The sequence below is a fragment of the Hemiscyllium ocellatum genome, chromosome 13 (genome assembly GCF_020745735.1).
Source record: "Hemiscyllium ocellatum isolate sHemOce1 chromosome 13, sHemOce1.pat.X.cur, whole genome shotgun sequence".
NCBI lineage: Eukaryota > Metazoa > Chordata > Chondrichthyes > Orectolobiformes > Hemiscylliidae > Hemiscyllium > Hemiscyllium ocellatum.
In genome coordinates, this window is record NC_083413.1 from 80,203,593 (window position 1) to 80,224,832 (window position 21,240).

The window sequence follows — 21,240 nt, forward strand, 5'->3', positions numbered from 1 at the left end:
CACTCCATTGTTACTCACTCCCTTCTTCACCCACTCCATTGTTACTCACTCCCGCTTCACCCACTCCATTGTTACTCACTCCCTTTTCACCCACTCCATTGTTACTCCCACCTTCTTCACCCACTCCATTGTTACTCACTCCCTTTTCACCCACTCCATTGTTACTCACTCCCTCTTCACCCACTCCATTGTTACTCCCACCTTCTTCACCCACTCCATTATTACTCACTCCCTCTTCACCCACTCCATTGTTACTCACTCCCTCTTCACCCACTCCATTGTTACACACTCCCTCTTCACCCACTCCATTGTTACTCCCACCTTCTTCACCCACTCCATTGTTACTCACTACCTTTTCACCCACTCCATTGTTACTCCCACCTTCTTCACCCACTCCATTGTTACTCACTCCCTTTTCACCCACTCCATTGTTACTCACTCCCTCTTCACCCACTCCATTGTTACTCCCACCTTCTTCACCCACTCCATTATTACTCACTCCCTCTTCACCCACTCCATTGTTACTCACTCCCTCTTCACCCACTCCATTGTTACTCCCACCTTCTTCACCCACTCCATTGTTACTCACTCCCTTTTCACCCACTCCATTGTTACTCACTCCCTTTTCACCCACTCCATTGTTACTCACTCCCTTTTCACCCACTCCATTGTTACTCCCACCTTCTTCACCCACTCCATTGTTACTCACTCCCTTTTCACCCACTCCATTGTTACTCACTCCCTCTTCACCCACTCCATTGTTACTCCCACCTTCTTCACCCACTCCATTATTACTCACTCCCTTTTCACCCACTCCATTGTTACTCACTCCCTCTTCACCCACTCCATTGTTACTCCCACCTTCTTCACCCACTCCATTATTACTCACTCCCTCTTCACCTACTCCATTGTTACTCACTCCCTCTTCACCCACTCCATTGTTACTCCCACCTTCTTCACCCACTCCATTATTACTCACTCCCTTTTCACCCAGTCCATTGTTACACACTCCCTCTTCACCCACTCCATTGTTACTCCCACCTTCTTCACCCACTCCATTGTTACTCACTCCCTCTTCACCCACTCTATTGTTACTCCCACCTTCTTCACCCACACCATTGTTACTCACTCCCTCTTCACCTACTCTATTGTTACTCCCACCTTCTTCACCCACTCCATTGTTACTCACTCCCTTTTCACCCACTCCATTGTTACTCACTCCCTCTTCACCCACTCCATTGTTACTCCCACCTTCTTCACCCACTCCATTATTACTCACTCCCTCTTCACCCACTCCATTGTTACTCACTCCCTCTTCACCCACTCCATTGTTACTCCCACCTTCTTCACCCACTCCATTATTACTCACTCCCTTTTCACCCAGTCCATTGTTACACACTCCCTCTTCACCCACTCCATTGTTACTCCCACCTTCTTCACCCACTCCATTGTTACTCACTCCCTCTTCACCCACTCTATTGTTACACCCACCTTCTTCACCCACACCATTGTTACTCACTCCCTCTTCACCTACTCTATTGTTACTCCCACCTTCTTCACCCACTCCATTGTTACTCACTCCCTTTTCACCCACTCTATTGTTACTCACCCCCTTCACCCACTCCATTGCTACTCACTCCCTTTTCACCCACTCCATTGTTACTCACTCCCTCTTCACCCACTCCATTGTTACTCCCACTTTCTTCACCCATTCCATTGTTACTCACTACCTCTTCACCCACACCAATGTTACTCCCACCTTCTTCACCCACTCCATTGTTACTCACTCCCTTCTTCACCCACTCCATTGTTACTCACTCCCTTTTCACCCACTCCATTGTTACTCACTCCCTTTTCACCCACTCCATTGTTACTCCCACCTTCTTCACCCACTCCATTGTTACTCCCACCTTCTTCACCCACTCCATTGTTACTCACTCCCTCTTCACCCACTCTATTGTTACTCCCACCTTCTTCACCCACACCATTGTTACTCACTCCCTCTTCACCTACTCTATTGTTACTCCCACCTTCTTCACCCACTCCATTGTTACTCACTCCCTTTTCACCCACTCCATTGTTACTCACTCCCTCTTCACCCACTCCATTGTTACTCCCACCTTCTTCACCCACTCCATTGTTACTCACTCCCTCTTCACCCACTCCATTGTTACTCACTCCCTCTTCACCCACTCCATTGTTACTCCCACCTTCTTCACCCACTCCATTATTACTCACTCCCTTTTCACCCAGTCCATTGTTACACACTCCCTCTTCACCCACTCCATTGTTACTCCCACCTTCTTCACCCACTCCATTGTTACTCCCACCTTCTTCACCCACTCCATTGTTACTCACTCCCTCTTCACCCACTCTATTGTTACACCCACCTTCTTCACCCACACCATTGTTACTCACTCCCTCTTCACCTACTCTATTGTTACTCCCACCTTCTTCACCCACTCCATTGTTACTCACTCCCTTTTCACCCACTCTATTGTTACTCACCCCCTTCACCCACTCCATTGCTACTCACTCCCTTTTCACCCACTCCATTGTTACTCACTCCCTCTTCACCCACTCCATTGTTACTCCCACTTTCTTCACCCATTCCATTGTTACTCACTACCTCTTCACCCACTCCAATGTTACTCCCACCTTCTTCACCCACTCCATTGTTACTCACTCCCTTCTTCACCCACTCCATTGTTACTCACTCCCTTTTCACCCACTCCATTGTTACTCACTCCCTTTTCACCCACTCCATTGTTACTCCCACCTTCTTCACCCACTCCATTGTTACTCACTCCCTCTTCACCCACTCCATTGTTACTCACTCCCTCTTCACCCACTCCATTGTTACTCCCACCTTCTTCACCCACTCCATTGTTACTCACTCCCTTTTCACCCACTCCATTGTTACTCACTCCCTTTTCACCCACTCCATTGTTACTCCCACCTTCTCCACCCACTCCATTGTTACTCACTCCCTTTTCACCCACTCCATTGTTACTCACTCCCTCTTCACCCACTCCATTGTTACTCCCACCTTCTTCACCCACTCCATTGTTACTCACTCCCTCTTCACCCACTCCATTGTTACACCCACCTTCTTCACCCACTCCATTGTTACACCCACCTTCTTCACCCACTCCATTGTTACTCCCACCTTCTTCACCCACTCCATTGTTACTCACTCCCTCTTCACCCACTCCATTGTTACACCCACCTTCTTCACCCACTCCATTGTTACTTCACCTTCTTCACCCACTCCATTGTTACTCACTACCTTTTCACCCACTCCATTGTTACTCCCACCTTCTTCACCCACTCCATTGTTACTCACTCCCACTTTACCCACTCCATTGTTACTCCCACCTTCTTCACCCACTCCATTGTTACTCCCACCTTCTTCACCCACTCCATTGTTACTCACTCCCTCTTCACCCACTCCATTGTTACTCCCACCCTTCACCCACTCCATTATTACTCACTCCCTCTTCACCCACTCCATTTTTACTCACACCTTCTTCACCCACTCCATTGTTACACACTCCCTCTTCACCCACGCCATTGTTACTCCCACCTTCTTCACCCAGTCCATTGTTACTCACTCCCTCTTCACCCACTCTATTGTTACTCCCACCTTCTTCACCCACTCCATTGTTACTCACTCCCTTTTCACCCACTCCATTGTTACTCCCACCTTCTTCACCCACTCCATTGTTACTCACTACCTTTTCACCCACTCCATTGTTACTCCCACCTTCTTCACCCACTCCATTGTTACTCCTACCTTCTTCACCCACTCCATTGTTACTCGCCTCCTTCACCCACTCCATTATTACTCACCCCCTTTTCACCCACTCCATTGTTACTCACTCCCTCTTCACCCACTCCATTGTTACTCACTCCCTCTTCACCCACTCCATTGTTACTCCCACCTTCTTCACCCACTCCATTATTACTCACTCCCTCTTCACCCACTCCATTGTTACACACTCCCTCTTCACCCACGCCATTGTTGCTCCCACCTTCTTCACCCACTCCATTGTTACTCCCACCTTCTTCACCCACTCAATCGTTACTCACTCCCTCTTCACCCACTCCATTGTTACTCACTCCCTCTTCACCCAGTCCATTGTTACTCACCCCCTTTTCACCCACTCCATTGTTACTCCCCCCTTCACCCACTCCATTGTTACTCACACCCTAGTGCATTGATAATAATTTTCCAGACCAACAGTACTCCAATTACTTTACACACAGCAATGTTACACTCACATCACCCAGGCCATCAGTATCACAATGGCAATACCCAGGGCACCATTACCCGTGCTCACATCACCTTGTCCGCTGTTCCATCCATCTGTTAATCAGGGTTTCCATCTACTCACACCCTTATCTCTTGGTTCATTATTAGGGGTGGCCCACTGGCTGCCTCACAGCACTAGAGACCAGAGTTCGATTCCAGCCTTGAGTGACTGTCTGTGTGGAGTTTGCACATTCTCCCCCATGTCTGTGTGGGTTTCTTCTGTACAGGTTAGGTGAATTGGCTGTGTTAAGCTCTCCACAGTGTTCAAGGGTATGTAGGTTCGGTGCATTAGTCAGGAGTTAAATGTAAGGGAATGATTCTGGGTGGGTTACTCTTCGGAGGGTCGGTATGGACTTGTTGGACTGAAGGGCCTGTTTCCATACTGAGGGATTCTATTCTCGTCACACCCTCATCAGCCAGGGCATTGTTACTCAGATGGTCATCACACACAGTATTGTGAAATCAAAGTGATTGTTACTACACCAACCTCAATCCAGCATTATTAACCTTTATCACACTTGTTACTCCAACCGACATCAGTCAAACTATTGTTACTCACAGCCACATACTCTGAGCCATTGTTACTTACACCCTTAATGGCCATGGTATTATTACCCACACACTCATCATTCAGACCATCATTACTTTGACCGTCACAACTACCGACATTTCTCAAGCATTAGCTTCTCTTTCACAGTCAGTAAGAAAAAAAGAGACAGTGTTGATATCGAATATAATTTATTACGAAGGCTGGTACGGCCCGAGAGAGAGAGATGAACAAAACCCACTGCTGGCTGGAAGTCTTCCACGCGCCAGTTTCGATCAGACAGATTGAACAGGATCACATCAAATATCTGGTCACCAAAGCAACTCCCAAGAATAGTTTGTAATGGAGAAGGTGTACAGTCATACAGCAGGGAAACAGACCCTTCGAACAACCCGTCCATGTCAACCAGAATCCCAAACTAAACTACTCCCAGCTGCCTACTCCTGACCCACATCCCTGAACCTTTCCTATTCATGTATTTATCCAAATGCCTTTTAAACATAGTAACTGTACCAGCATCTACCACTTCCTCTGGCAGTTCATTCCACACACCAGTTTCTGTGTTAAAAAGATTACCCCTCATGTCCTTTTTAAATGAGGCGGCGATGGCCCGGTTGTATTATCGCCGGACTGTTAAGTCAGAGACTCAGATAATGCCTTGGCGACTTTGGTTCGAATCTTGCCACAGCAGACGCTGCAATTTGAATTCTCAATTAAACAATAAATCTGGAATTAAAAGTCTAATAGTAACCATTGTCAACTGTTGGGAAAACCCATCTGATTCACTAATGCCCTTTAGGGAAGGAAACTACCAGCCTTACCCTGGTCTGGCCTACACGTGACTCCAGACCCACAGCCTTGTGGTTGACTTTTAACTGCCCTCTGGGCAATTAGGGATGGGTAATAAAAGCTGCCTTGGCAGCAATGCCCTCATCCTGTGAATGAATACAGAAAAACAAATCTTTCGCCTCTCACCTTAAAAGTACTGGTCTTGAGCTCCCCCAGCCTTGGCTATTCACCCTGTCAATGGCCCCTCATCATTTTATAAGGTCACCCCTCAACCTCCTACGTTCCAGTGAGAAAAGTCTCAGCGTGCCCAGTCCCTCCTTATAACTCAAACCCTCGATTCCCAGCAACATCCTGGTAAATCTGTCACCTTCCAGCTCTGCTCCAGGTTAAAAAGCACATGGGCCACGTGAGCTCTTCAGGCCATTCCCGCCACACAGCGAGTATGTGGCACAGAGGGCCACTGTAAACATGGAATCATTGGGAAGGCAATGGCAGGGCCTCCCAATTCCATGGGTGAGCATTGGGAGGCAGGACCTTGGGAGAGCAAACCTCTAGCAAGGCGTCCCCTCAAAGTAAAGGAGACTGGGTGACACTGGGTGAGTACGTGGGCACCTCAGGACCCAGGGATGACATTGGGGGGGTGTCGAAGCACCACTGATGGCATTAAGCAGGGGACCAGCCTGGGTCTGGAGACATCACTGATTCTCAGAAGGTTTTACCCTGCTCCAGGCGACACGTGAATGAAAGTATTTTATTCTCTCAACCTCAGGATCAGAATGCACGAAGCCATCGGAGCCGTGTGCCGGACAGCTCAGAAACCCAAAAGGGTTGAGTTTGTGTTGAGGAAATCCAAGAGGCATTGCAAGACACGCCACAATGAATTAGCAAAACCAACTCCAACGTTCTCCTGGAGAAAGAAGAAGCCCAGAGAGCCTTTATGCAGCTACGTGGTTAGATCTGCAATGTGTAAGATCCAAGCTGCTGGGATTACATTTGGAACAACGTTTCTGCCACTCGGAGGTGAACCGCACTCGGATGCTCATTAACAACTCCAGCACAACCATTCCCAACGGTGAACTCAATGACTCCGTCCAAACTGGATTGGGAAGAGAGAGTGGACGGAGGAGGGAAAAGGCAAAGGAGAGAGATGTTGGAATATGGAGAGCAGGATGGGCAGCAGAGAGAGAGGGAGAGAGAGAGAGTAGTAGGCCTCTCCGAGCGGAGACTGGGATCGGTCCACATTGATCTGGTCAGGCGAGGGGTCGAGCTGGTTTCTGCCGGACTGTAGCTTCGAGGGCACGGACATAGGAGGTCACAAGGTCATCCATCTTGTAACCCTTGAAGCAGAGGGGATCATGGTTAGAGGACGGAGCAGGGTAGGATGGTCATTGCCATCCCGGTCAGTAACCGGCCCGGTCAGTAACCGGCCCGGTCAGTAACCGGCCCGGTCAGTAACCATCCTGGTCAGTAACCGGCCCGGTCAGTAACCGGCCCGGTCAGTAACCGGCCCGGTCAGTAACCGGCCCGGTCAGTAACAATCCCGGTCAGTAACCAACCCTGTCAGTAACCGGCCCGGTCAGTAACCATCCCGGTCAGTAACCGGCCTGGTCAGTAACCATCCCGGTCAGTAACCGGCCTGGTCAGTAACCAACCCGGTCAGTAACTGGCCCAGTCAGTAACCAACCTGGCCAGTAACCGGCCCAGTCAGTAACCAACCTGGCCAGTAACCGGCCCAGTCAGTAACTGCCCCAGTCAGTAAATGGCCCGGTCAGAAACCGGCCCGGTCAGTAACCAACCCGGTTGGTAACCAACCCGGACAGTAACCAGCCCAGTCAGTAACCGGCCAGTCAGTAACCAACCCGGTCAGTAACCAACCCAGTTAGTAACCGGCCCGGTCAGTAACCGGCCCGGTTAGTAACCAGCCGGTTCAGTAACCAGCCCGGTCAGTAACTGCCCCAGTCAGTAAATAGCCCGGTCAGAAACCGGCCCGGTCAGTAACCAACCCGGTCGGTAGCCAACCCGGACAGTAACCGGCCCAGTCAGTAACCGGCCCGGTCAGTAACAAACCCGGTCAGTAACAAACCCGGTCAGTAACAAACCCGGTCAGTAACAAACCTGGTCAGTAACCGGCCCGGTCAGTAACCATCCAAGTCGGTAACTAGCCAGGTCAATAACCAGCCTGGTCAGTAACCGGCCCAGTCAGTAACCGGCCCGGTCAGTACCCAACCCGGTCAGTAACCGGCCCAGTCAGTAACCATCCCAGTCAGTAACCAGCCCAGTCAGTAACCAGCCTTGTCAGTAACCGGCCAGGTCAGTAACCATCCCGGTCAGTAACCGGCCCGGTTAGTAACCATTCCAGACAGTAACCAACCAGGTCAGCAAAAACAGCCTGGTCAGTAACCATCCCGGTCAGTAACAAACCTGGTCAGTAACCGGCCCGGTCAGTACCCAACCCGGTCAGTAACCGGCCCAGTCAGTAACCATCCCAGTCAGTAACCATCCCAGTCAGTAACCATCCCAGTCAGTAACTAGCCCGGTCAATAACCAGCCTTGTCAGTAACCGGCCAGGTCAGTAACCATCCCGGTCAGTAACCGGCCCGGTTAGTAACCATTCCAGACAGTAACCAACCAGGTCAGCAAAAACAGCCTGGTCAGTAACCATCCCGGTCAGTAACCAGCCTGGTCTGTAACCGGCCCGGTCAGTAATCAGCCCGGTCAGTAACCAACCCGGTCAGTAACCGCGCCGGTCAGTAACCGCGCCGGTCAGCAACCGGCCCGGTCAGTAACCATCCCAGTCAGTAACCAACCCGGTCAGTAACCATCCCGGTCAGTAATCGGCCCGGTCAGTAACCGGCCCGGTCAGTAACCATCCCGGTCAGTAACCAACCCGGTCAGTAACCAACCCGGTCAGTAACCAACCCGGTCAGTAACCAACCCGGTCAGTAACCGGCCCGGTCAGTAACCATCCCGGTCAGTAACCAACCTGGCCAGTAACCGGCCTGGTCAGTAACCAGCCTGGTCAGTAACCGGCCTGGTCAGTAACCGGCCTGGCCAGTAACCAACCAGGCCAGTAACCGGCCTGGTCAGTAACCGGCCCGGTCAGTAACCGGCCCGGTCAGTAACCGGCCCGGTCAGTAACCATCCCGGTCAGTAACCAACCCGGTCAGTAACCAACCCGGTCAGTAACCAACCCGGTCAGTAACCGGCCCGGTCAGTAACCGGCCCGGTCAGTAACCATCCCGGTCAGTAACCAACCTGGCCAGTAACCGGCCTGGTCAGTAACCGGCCTGGTCAGTAACCGGCCTGGTCAGTAACCGGCCTGGCCAGTAACCAACCAGGCCAGTAACCGGCCTGGTCAGTAACCGGCCCGGTCAGTAACCGGCCCGGTCAGTAACCGGCCCAGTCAGTAACCATCCCAGTCAGTAACTAGCCCGGTCAATAACCAGCCTTGTCAGTAACCGGCCAGGTCAGTAACCATCCCGGTCAGTAACCGGCCCGGTTAGTAACCATTCCAGACAGTAACCAACCAGGTCAGCAAAAACAGCCTGGTCAGTAACCATCCCGGTCAGTAACCAGCCTGGTCTGTAACCGGCCCGGTCAGTAATCAGCCCGGTCAGTAACCAACCCGGTCAGTAACCGGCCCGGTCAGTAACCGGCCCGGTCAGTAACCGGCCCGGTCAGTAACCATCCCGGTCAGTAACCAACCCGGTCAGTAACCGGCCCGGTCAGTAACCGGCCCGGTCAGTAACCGGCCCGGTCAGTAAACGGCCCGGTCAGTAACCATCCCGGTCAGTAACCAACCCGGTCAGTAACCAACCCGGTCAGTAACCGGCCCGGTCAGTAACCGGCCCGGTCAGTAACCATCCCGGTCAGTAACCAACCCGGCCAGTAACTGGCCTGGTCAGTAACCAGCCTGGTCAGTAACCGGCCTGGTCAGTAACCGGCCTGGCCAGTAACCAACCTGGCCAGTAACCGGCCTGGTCAGTAACCAGCCCGGTCAGTAACCGGCCCGGTCAGTAACCGGCCCGGTCAGTAACCATCCCGGTCAGTAACCAACCTGGCCAGTAACCAGCCCGGTCAGTAACCAACCCGGCCAGTAACTGGCCTGGTCAGTAACCGGCCTGGTCAGTAACCGGCCTGGTCAGTAACCGGCCTGGCCAGTAACCAACCTGGCCAGTAACCGGCCTGGTCAGTAACCAGCCCGGTCAGTAACCGGCCCGGTAAGTAACCGGCCCGGTCAGTAACCATCCCGGTCAGTAACCAACCTGGCCAGTAACCAGCCCGGTCAGTAACCAGCCCGGTCAGTAACCAACCTGGCCAGTAACCGGCCCAGTCAGTAACTGGCCCAGTCAGTAACAAACCCGGTCAGTAACCAACCTGGCCAGTAACCAGCCCGGTCAGTAACCAGCCCGGTCAGTAACCAACCTGGCCAGTAACCGGCCCAGTCAGTAACTGCCCCAGTCAGTAACAAACCCGGTCAGTAACCAACCCAGTTAGTAACCGGCCCGGTCAGTAACCGGCCCGGTCAGTAACCAGCCGGTTCAGTAACTGCCCCGGTCAGTAAATGGCCCGGTCAGTAACCGGCCCGGTCAGTAACCGGCCCGGTCAGTAACCGGCCCGGTCAGTAACCAACCCGGTCAGTAACCAACCCGGTCAGTAACCGGCCCGGTCAGTAACCATCCCAGTCGGTAACTAGCCCGGTCAATAACCGGCCTGGTCAGTAACCGGCCCGGTCAGTAACCAGCCCGGTCAGTAACCAACCCGGTCAGTAACCGGCCCAGTTAGTAACTGGCCCGGTCAATAACCAGCCTTGTCAGTAACCGACCAGGTCAGTAAACATCCCGGTCAGTAACCGGCCCGGTCAGTAACCGGCCCGGTCAGTAAACAGCCTGGTCAGTAACCATCCCGGTCAGTAACCAGCCTGGTCTGTAACCAGCCCAGTCAGAAACCGGCCCAGTCAGTAACCGGCCCGGTCAGTAACCATTCCAGACAGTAACCAACCCGGTCAGTAAACAGCCTGGTCAGTAACCATCCCGGTCAGTAACCATCCCGGTCAGTAACCAGCCCAGTCAGTAACCAGCCCAGTCAGTAACCGGCCCGGTCAGTAACCGGCCCGGTCAGTAACCGACCAGTCAGTAACCAGCCCGGTCAGTAACCAACCCGGTCAGTAACCAACCCGGTCAGTAACCGGCCCGGTCAGTAACCATTCCAGACAGTAACCAACCCGGTCAGTAAACAGCCTGGTCAGTAACCATCCCGGTCAGTAACCAGCCTGGTCTGTAACCAGCCCAGTCAGTAACCGGCCCGGTCAGTAACCGGCCCGGTCAGTAACCATTCCAGACAGTAACCAACCCGGTCAGTAAACAGCCTGGTCAGTAACCAACCCGGTCAGTAAACAGCCTGGTCAGTAACCATCCCGGTCAGTAACCAGCCTGGTCTGTAACCAGCCCAGTCAGTAACCGGCCCAGTCAGTAACCGGCCCAGTCAGTAACCGGCCCGGTCAGTAACCAACCCGGTCAGTAACCGACCAGTCTGTAACCGGCCCGGTCAGTAACCAGCCCGGTCAGTAACCAACCCGGTCAGTAACCGGCCCAGTTAGTAACTGGCCCGGTCAATAACCAGCCTTGTCAGTAACCGACCAGGTCAGTAAACATCCCGGTCAGTAACCGGCCCGGTCAGTAACCGGCCCGGTCAGTAACCATTCCAGACAGTAACCAACCCGGTCAGTAAACAGCCTGGTCAGTAACCATCCCGGTCAGTAACCAGCCTGGTCTGTAACCAGCCCAGTCAGTAACCGGCCCAGTCAGTAACCGGCCCGGTCAGTAACCGGCCCGGTCAGTAACCGGCCCGGTCAGTAACCGGCCCGGTCAGTAACCATTCCAGACAGTAACCAACCCGGTCAGTAAACAGCCTGGTCAGTAACCATCCCGGTCAGTAACCAGCCTGGTCAGTAACCGGCCCAGTCAGTAACCGGCCCAGTCAGTAACCGGCCCGGTCAGTAACCAACCCGGTCAGTAACCGACCAGTCTGTAACCGGCCCGGTCAGTAACCATCCCAGTCAGTAACCAACCCGGTCAGTAACCATCCCGGTCAGTAACCGGCCCGGTCAGTAACCAGCCCGGTCAGTAACCAGCCCGGTCAGTAACCGGCCCGGTCAGTAACCGGCCCAGTCAGTAACCGGCCCAGTCAGTAACTAGCCCGGTCAATAACCAGCCTTGTCAGTAACCGGCCAGGTCAGTAACCATCCCGGTCAGTAACCGGCCCGGTCAGTAACCGGCCCGGTCAGTAACCGGCCCGGTCAGTAACCATTCCAGACAGTAACCAACCCGGTCAGTAAACAGCCTGGTCAGTAACCAGCCTGGTCTGTAACCGGCCCAGTCAGTAACCGGTCCAGTCAGTAACCGGTCCAGTCAGTAACCGGTCCAGTCAGTAACCGGCCCGGTCAGTAACCAACCCGGTCAGTAACCAACCCGGTCAGTAACCAACCCGGTCAGTAACCGGCCCGGTCAGTAACCATCCCGGTCAGTAACCGGCCCGGTCAGTAACCAACCCGGTCAGTAACCAACCCGGTCAGTAACCAACCCGGTCAGTAACCAACCCGGTCAGTAACCGGCCCTGTTAGTAACCATCCCAGTCAGTAACCAACCCGGTCAGTAACCAGCCCGGTCAGTAACCAGCCCGGTCAGTAACCGGCCCAGTCAGTAACCGGCCCGGTCAGTAACCGGCCCGGTCAGTAACAAACATGGTCAGTAACAAACATGGTCAGTAACAAACATGGTCAGTAACCAGCCTTACCAGTGAGGTCTCACAGAGTAGCTTGCCCCCTCGTACCAGGTTACCGACTGCCATGTGGAAGTAGGTGCTGCCGCTGCACCAGTTGGAGATTGTGTTGAAGGGATGAGTCACTAAAGCTGCCTGTAAACACAGAGGGAGAACGTCAGAGACAGGCACCTCCCGGGGCCTGGTCCACATGGTACAAGTGCCCGAGGGAGGAGGTATACTGACGTGGGGTAAGGTGCCTACCCCTTGGACTGGGCACTGCCTGGTGTGCTGTAGGCCCAGGCCACAGCACATGGACTGTACGGGCTCCCTTCCTGTACTCAATGTGGCCAGACATTGCTGGGTCCCAGTGTGCCCTGCCCTTGGGTGCCAATGCCTGGGAGGATGCTAGGATGGGGCAAGGGCTCCTGACGGTCAGGTGTCAAATACCCCTAATGGCAGGGTCTGTCTGCCCGCAGATTGTGGGTCACCCTCATCTCACCCACATCCCGCCCAAATCATAGTCACATCTTGCCCAGTCTGGCCATGCATCTCACTGGTCTCCGAGGAGAGTGAGGAATGTCGGGAGTGAGGGGTGGAGATCCCAGATCATCCAGTGCCATATCAAGGGGTTCAACTGACTCGATGGGCTGAATGGCCTATTTTGGCTCTTATTCCTTCTGTTCTTAATTAAACCCATTCCATCAGATTGGAAGTGAACTCAGAATAATCGACGCTCTGCTGGAATCCACTCCCTATCATTACAGCCTTATTTACAGTCACTAGGCCACAGCACTGCCACTCTGTTAGGTCCAAGTAACTCCATACAACAAGGGCACCATGAATTCATATAGCACCCAAAAGGTGTTTGACAGAGGTTTGATGATGTGCCACACAAAGGAGATAATTGGATAGACAGCCAAAAGGATGGTCAAAAGAGGTAAATGAGCAATGAGGGGGAAGTAGAGAGGGATAGAGAGAAGGTTCCTATCGGAGAGTACTGCCTGAGAGTGTGGGGGAGGTTGGTTTAAATGGAGATACTTAGAAGGGAATTATCCTGATTTCTGGAAAGGAAGACAGCGCAGGGCTAACAGGAAGAAGGTGGGGAAATGGCACTAAGTGAACGGATCAGTTGCAGATCTACTGCAGACAGGAGGGGAGTGGGGTCACAGGTAGATAGGATGTGGTGTTTGGTATGCTTCCCTTTATTGGTCAGAGTATTGAGTACAGGAGTTGGGAGGCTATGTTGCAGCTGTACAGGACATTGGTTAGGCCACTGTTGGAATATTGCATAGAACTATGATCTGTGGTGGAGGCTGGTACAATTGCAACATTTAAGAGGCATTTGGATGGGTAAATGAATAGGAAGGGTTTGGAGGGATATGGGTCGGGTGCTGGCAGGTGGGAGTAGATTGGGTTGGGATATCGGGTCGGCATGGACGGGTTGGACTCTCTGACTGTACTATCAGAAAGATGTTGTGAAACGTGAAAGGGTTCAGAAAAGATTTACAAAGGTGTAGCTGGGTTGGAGGGTTTCACCTACAGGGAGAGGCTGTATAGGCTGGGGCTGTTTTCCCTGGAGTGTCAGAGGCTGAGGGGTGACCTTATACAGGTTTATAAAATCATGGATGGGATAAATAGACAAAGTCTTTTCCCAGACAAGTAGGAGACTCCAGAGGACATAGGGAGGGGACTGATGTATAATGTATAAACTGGCAGAGGATATCATAGAAGCTGGTACAATGACAACATTTACAAAACAGCCAGCTGGGTATCTGAATAGGAAGGGTTTAGAGGGGTATGGGCCAAGGGGACGAGATTAATTTGGGCTAACTGGTCAGCATGGACAGGTTATACCTCAGGGTCTGTTTCCATGCTGTACCTCTCTAGGACTCTGTAATGGCCTGACTGTTCCAGCAGTCTATGCTGAGGGGATCTTTGACTGGGTTTGTTACGTTAAGGACATTTTTATTTTACAAACTGAAGCAGTTTTCCTAAAGAAAACATCAATCTCCAGGTTTCATAATTCCAGAGAGTTGCTGCCTGGACTGTAAGGGCTGGGGGTGGGGGTGGGGAAGGGGAGGTTTGTTTTGAATGGAAAGTTGAATCTGGGGTAAGTCCCGAAGTACAGCCAGAAGCTCAGGCTGTCAGGGGCTGTCACAGCCCCCCCTCCGTCTCCCCATGCTGTCCTGGGAAGATTTCTCACATCTCTCCGTGCCTGGACGACTCAGCTCAGGGACTGAAGCCAGTTCCCTTTCTCAGCTTCAGCCGCCAGTTAGCAGCAGCTGGGAGACCCCAGCAGACACCGTCCCTGATGTGGAGCGAATCAGTTAATGGAGGAACATCACAGTCACAGACACACGGAGCCAGCGGAAGGTGTCGGCTTACCAGCCGACTCCAGGAGGTACCAGGCACGGGGCAGATCCACGGTCACATCCCAGGCACAGCCGGTCAGAGTGGCCGAGTGAAACAGCCAGCCGTTAGCCTGAGCCCTGTCCCTCTGCCCACAGTCACACAGAGCACTCCCTTCCAGGATTCACCAGGGACTGCCGAACCACAGGAGCACTGCCACACAGCACCAGAATCACACCGTCCCCACCCTGCACCAACACACAGCAACTAACCCTCTCTCCAGGGTCCCGTGGCTCCCACCCGTGAGTAGACATCACATCCACACCCTGAACATGGGGTGGTGCTGCCGACAGAGGAGGACTCACTCGCAGTCACAGGTTGATTTACTAACGCTCCTTCAGTTCCGCTGGTTCTGAACCATCCCTGAAGCCAGTGCTGCTGTCAGTCACAACACCCACTGTACAGGATGGGGGGCTCGACACTGAACAGGCAGCAATGGGGGGGGAGGGCGGGGACCCCCACCCCTACCCCCACCCCCACCCCCACCTCACCTCAAGGCACTGAGGCCAATCGCCAACACTGCCTGATGGCTGTGCCTGAGCTGACCAGTGTCTGGGAATTAGAGTCATAGAGATGTACAGCATGGAAACAGACCCTTCGGTCCAACCTGTCCATGCCGACCAGATATCTCAACCCAATCTAGTCCCATTTACCAGCACCCGGTCCATATCCCTCTAAACCTTCCTATTCATATACCCATCCAGATGCCTTTTAAATGTTGTAATTGTACCAGCCTCCTCCACTTCCTCTGGCAGCTCATTCCATACACGTACCACACTCTGCGTGAAAAAGTTGCCCCTTAGGTCTCTTTAATATCTTTCTCCTCTCACCCTAAACCCATGCCCTCTAGTTCTGGGCTCCCCAACCCCAGGGAAAAGACTTTGTCTATTTATCCTATCCATGCCCCTCCTGATTTTATAAACCTCTATAATGTTACCCCTCAGCCTCCGACGCTCCAGGGAAAACAGCCCCAGCCTGTTCAGCCTCTCCCTGTAGCTCAGATCCTCTAACCCTGGCAACATCCTTGTAAATCTTTTCTGAACCCTCCCAGGTTCCTCAACATTCTTCCTTTAGCAAGATGACCAGAATTGTATGTAGTATTCCAAAAGTGGTCTCACCAATGTTCAAGATTCTGTCAGAAATGGAAAGCTTCATTTTTATATCCACCCAGTCAAGGCCCCTCCAAATCTTTAATGTTTGAACCAACTGGCCTCTGAATCTTCTAAACCTGCAGAGTATACAGGCCTAGTCTGTCCAACCTTTCGTCACAGGGCAACTCATCCATTCCAGGTATTAGTCTAGGAAACCTTCTCTGAACTCTCGGTAGCATGGAGGTTCAGTGGTTAGCACTGTTGCCTTAGAGTGCTAGGGACCCAGGTTTGATTCCAACCTTGATTGTGGAGTTTGCATATTCTCCCTGTGCTCCAGTTTCCTCCCACAGTCCAAACATATGCAAGGTCAGTGGCTTGGCCATTCTTAATTGTCATAGTGTGCAGGCTAGGTGGATTGGCCATGGGAAACAGAGAGATATGGTAAGGGGCTGGGTGAGATGTCCATCAGAGGGTTGGTGCGGACTCGATGGAACAAATGGCCTGCTTCCACACTGTGGGGATTCTATGAACTGCTTCCAATTCATTGACATCCTTCCTTAAATAAAGTACACAGTATTCCAGATATGGTCTCACCAATGCCCTATATAACTGAAGCACATTCTCCCCAAACTTATATTCAATTCCCTTTGCAATCAATAAAAAAAAAACATCCTATTAGCTTTTCAATTTAATTGTTGTACCTGCAGGTTAACCTTCTGCAATTCGTGCACTAGGACACCCAGATCCCTCTGCAAATCAGAGCTCCATAGCCTCTTACCATTTTGACAATATGCCTCTTTTGTTTCTGTGGACAATTTCACACTTTCCCACATTATACTCCAAAACTGTTTAATTGGCTAGATAAATCTCTTTGGGACTTCCAGGGTTCAGGAAGGACATGAATTATAGACAGGTCCTTTCTTCTGCTCTCACCCCCATTCCCTCTACCCGTGCTCCCTCAGTCACACAGCATCAGCCTCCAATCCCCAGGGGTCTATCAGGGACAGAACTCTCCATCGTTACCTTTGTCTGTGGGTTGATCAGTGTCACTCCTTGTTTGTTGATGGCTATCCGGACAATATCTGGAAAACTGGACTCAGATGTTTGCTAGAACGAGAAGAGAACAAAATGCTAATACCGTCAAAGAACATTTCTTAGCATTTTAAATTAAATTTGGGTCAGGCTTTTACAGAGTGAACTGTATACGGTGAAATTCATGCTGCACCGTGTAGTTATGTAGTTGCACAGAGACATAAAATGAATGCAGACAGTCTCTCTCTCTCTCTCTCTCTCTCTCACACACTCACAAACACTCTCTCTCTCTCTCTCACACTCACTCATTCTCTCTCTCTCACACACACACTCTCTCTCACACACACACTCACTCACTCTCTCACACACACTCACTCACTCTCTCTCTCTCACGCACACGCACACACACACACACACACACACACACATAATAATAAACCGACAATTTGTACCATTTTCTGCTTTGTTCCCACTGATGGCAGAGTCATAGAGATGTACAGCATGGAAACAGACCCTTCGGTCCAACCCGTCCATGCCGACCAGATATCCCAGCCCAATCTAGTCCCACCTGCCAACCCCCAGCCCATATCCCTCCAAGCCCTTCCTATTCATATGCCTATCCAGATGCCTCTTAAATGTTGCAATTGTACCAGCCTCCACCACATCCTCTGGCAGCTCATTCCATACACGTACCACCCTCTGCATGAAAAAGTTGCCCCTTAGGTCTCTTTTATATCTTTCTCCTCTCACCCTAAACCTATGCCCTCTAGTTCTAGACTCCCCAAACCCAGGGAAAAGACTTTGTCTATCTATCCTATCCATGCCCCTCATAATTTTGTAAACCTCTATAAGGTCACCCCTCAGCCTCCGACGCTCCAGGGAAAACAGCCCCAGCCTGTTCAGCCTCTCCCTGTAGCTTAGATCCTCCAACCCTGGCAACATCCTTGTAAATCTTTTCTGAACCCTTTCAAGTTTCACAACATCTTTCCGATAGGAGGGAGACCAGAATTGCACACACAATATTCCAAAAGTGGCCTAACCAATGTCCTGTACAGCCGCAACATGACCTCCTAACTCCTGTATTCAATACACTGACCAATAAAGGAAAGCATACCAAACGCCTTCTTCACTATCCTATCTACCTGTGACTCCACTTTCAAAGAGCTATGAACCTGCACTCCAAGGTCTCTTTGTTCAGCAACACTCCCTAGGACCTTACCATTTAGTGGATAAGTCCTGCTAAGATTTGCCTTCCCAAAATAAGCACCTCACGTTTATCTGAATTAAACTCCATCTGCCACTTCTCAGCCCATTGACCCATCTGGTCAAGATCCTGTTGTAATCTGAGGTAACCCTCTTCGCTGTCCACTACACCTCCAATTGTGGTGTCGTCTGCAAACTTACTAACTGTACCTCATATGCTCGCATCCAAATCATTTATGTAAATGACAAAAAAGTAGAGGATCCAGCATTGATCCTTGTGGCACTCCACTGGTCACAGGCCTCCAGTCTGAAAAACAATCCTCCACCACCACCCTCTGTCTTCTACCTTTGAGCCAGTTCTGTATCCAAATGGCTAGTTCTCCCTGCATTCCATGAGATCTAACCTTGCTAACCAGTCTCCTATGGGGAACCTTGTCGAACGCCTTACTGAAGTCCATATAGATCACATCTACTGCTCTACCCTCATCAATCCTCTTTGTTAATTCTTCAAAAAACTCAATCAAGTTTGTGAGACCTGATTTCCCACGCAGCCATGTTGACTATCCCGAATCAGTCCTTGCCTTTCCAAAGCCTTCATGTTGAGTTTTCCTTCGGAACTCACCTGCTGGTATCTGAAGTTGAGAGCCAGAGTAAGAGAGACCGTCTGTCGCCAACGGCTGGGGGTCCAAACAGAGGTCTCCCTTCTCTAAAGTAGTGCCTTGTGTGTAAGACCTAAAGGCGTAACCTCCCTGTGAGAGCCTGCAGATGGAGCCACTGACAGCAGTCAGAGTCAGTTGGAGTCAGGGGTCAAGCATGAGTGCTGGGGTTACACAGGATTAAAGGTCGCGGTCAGTGCAGGAGCTACGCAGGGTCAGAGGTTGGAGACAACAGGAGCTGGAGGCCACACTTGGTACTGGGGCTGGAGTTGGTATTGATGACGGGTGGGGAGGGGGTTGGAGTCAAGGCCGAGTCCAGATGGTTTACACTCTGAACGTTACAGGAGCCTGCAGTGTGCACTTTGAGGAAGGGGTTAATTTGGAGTTTTACAGCCTGCAGTGGTTCTAGTTATTCTGTGATGGTGCAGGATCTGATTGTGCTCAAACCACCAACGCTTTCACACTGAGAGGAAGGAAGAACAACTTGGTTTGAGCTCAGTGTTGAGTTGGTTCAGAACCCCATGTCTATCACCTAATCTATCACCTCACTTCCACACACCGGTGAAAAGACACTGGCTCCCCCATAAGGCCCTGTTTGACCATCTTCAGTGAAAGGAGAAGAGTGGCTGAGCCATTCAATAATGACCTCCTGGTTTCTCTGTCAACCTGGTATTCCAGGCTGGGTCACCTTCATACTGCCGAGTGTGTCATCGATACCACAGGACCAATCCAGTAGACCTGCATAGAGTGGCCTTTGGTCAGGGGGCAAAGGTCAAATCCACAACGATGGAGGTGTGTGGATTGGGTGTAGAGACATTGAGGAGTGAACAGGAAAGGAGCAGATGTGAGGGATAGGTACGGAAGTCACGGGCATCCTGAAATGTCCTGAATATAACCATCAACATGGGTCTACCATGAGGCATGCTGGTTAGCTCTCTGATTAAACTAGTCGCAACAAATCAACCATGATGCGTGAAGAAAGTGAGACCGATGTCATGTGCAATATTTACAAGTGAAACTCGAGTTTGAAAAAAAATCCATGAGGCCATGGCATCAGCAATAAATCTATATGAACAACGATGAAGTTGGCCAGGTAGGTTATGGACCTGTTTAGAATTCTCCGTTTGTCCATAAGACTGCCAAAGGCAGTTTAAATCCTTATTGTAACAGCGTGGGAACCCGTGGAAAGCAAGATAATGGAAATGGAGTCCATTTCCTGTTCTGACATTGGGAATGATGGACCATTTGGTAAAATTCCACCCCATGTTTCAGTTGGAATGAGGTGTCGCTTCCTCAGGTAAAGACACATGCCCCCCCTCCCCCCGCCCAGGTGTAGGGAGGGGGTGTACCTGACCCACTACTTCCCAACAACATGACTCCCACACCCATTATAGATACCATCTGGAAATAAAGGAGCAAGGACCAACTGAGATGCTTAGACGTTTTCCGACGTTGCATCACCATACTAGGTGACATCATCAGTGAGCCTCCGCAGGAACACAGGTGGCATCGCCTGCTTTCTATTGATGTGTTTAAGGTGGCCTTGGGTTTGTGATGTCATTTCCTGTGGTGACATCATTTCCTGTTTTTTCTCTCTCAGAGGGTGGTAAATGGGATTCAGGTGGATTTCTGAAGGACACTGGGAGTTTCAACCTGACATCAGAATGAACCTGCCCATCATCCCAGAAATTCTTCGGCACTGTTGGGGATTATTAGAGATCTATCAGAGATGTACAACACAAGGGGTTGTCAGATGGATCTCAGCGGGGGTTAATTAGATAACATGAAAGGACCTTTTCATTCGTCCGCTATATTAGCTGCCCGTTAATTTGTGTGTTGTTGCAGAAGACATTGTGAAATATGTCCTTTAATCACTGCCAGTGGTTCAGGGAAATCCATCTCTCTTCAAAAGTTAACAATTGCCATGAGGATTGTAACGCCCCCAAAATAACCAGAGACTCACCCACACCCAATGACCTCTGACACGCCCAATGACTCTTGACCCACCAGTGACCCTGACATGTCCAGTGACCCCGACACATCCAGTGACCCCGACACTTCCAGTGACTCTTGACTCACCAGTGACCCCTGACACACCCAGCGACTCCTAGATACACCCAATGACCCCCAACATGCCCAGTGACCCCTGACACACCCAGTCACCCCGACCCACCCAGTGACCCAAAGATACACCCAGTGACCGACGACATGCCCAGTGACCCCTAACACACCCAGTGACCCCGAGATACACCCAATGACCCCCAACATGCCCAGTGACCCCTGACACACCCAGTGACCCCGACCCACCCAGTGACCCCGACCCACCCAGTGACCCCGACCCACCCAGTCACCCCGACCCACCCAGTGACCCAAAGATACACCCAGTGACCCACGACATGCCCAGTGACTCCTGTCACCTCCAGTGACCCCTTGATA

General features: G+C 51.5%; 1 protein-coding gene across 1 annotated transcript in view; it reads right to left on the bottom strand.

The window, feature by feature from the left end:
* Nucleotides 1–5,036: 5,036 nt before the first annotated feature.
* LOC132821379 (unconventional myosin-VIIa-like) overlaps nucleotides 5,037–21,240 on the bottom strand; it is a 140,813-nt gene continuing 124,609 nt past the window's right edge. The window contains exons 46-48 of the mRNA XM_060833960.1: nucleotides 16,937–17,020; nucleotides 12,447–12,566; nucleotides 5,037–6,988 (exon numbers count right to left, since the gene is read on the bottom strand). Of these exons, the coding sequence (XP_060689943.1) occupies nucleotides 6,902–6,988; nucleotides 12,447–12,566; nucleotides 16,937–17,020 (291 nt within the window). The 3' untranslated portion in view covers nucleotides 5,037–6,901. The remainder of the gene's footprint in view (nucleotides 6,989–12,446; nucleotides 12,567–16,936; nucleotides 17,021–21,240) is intronic.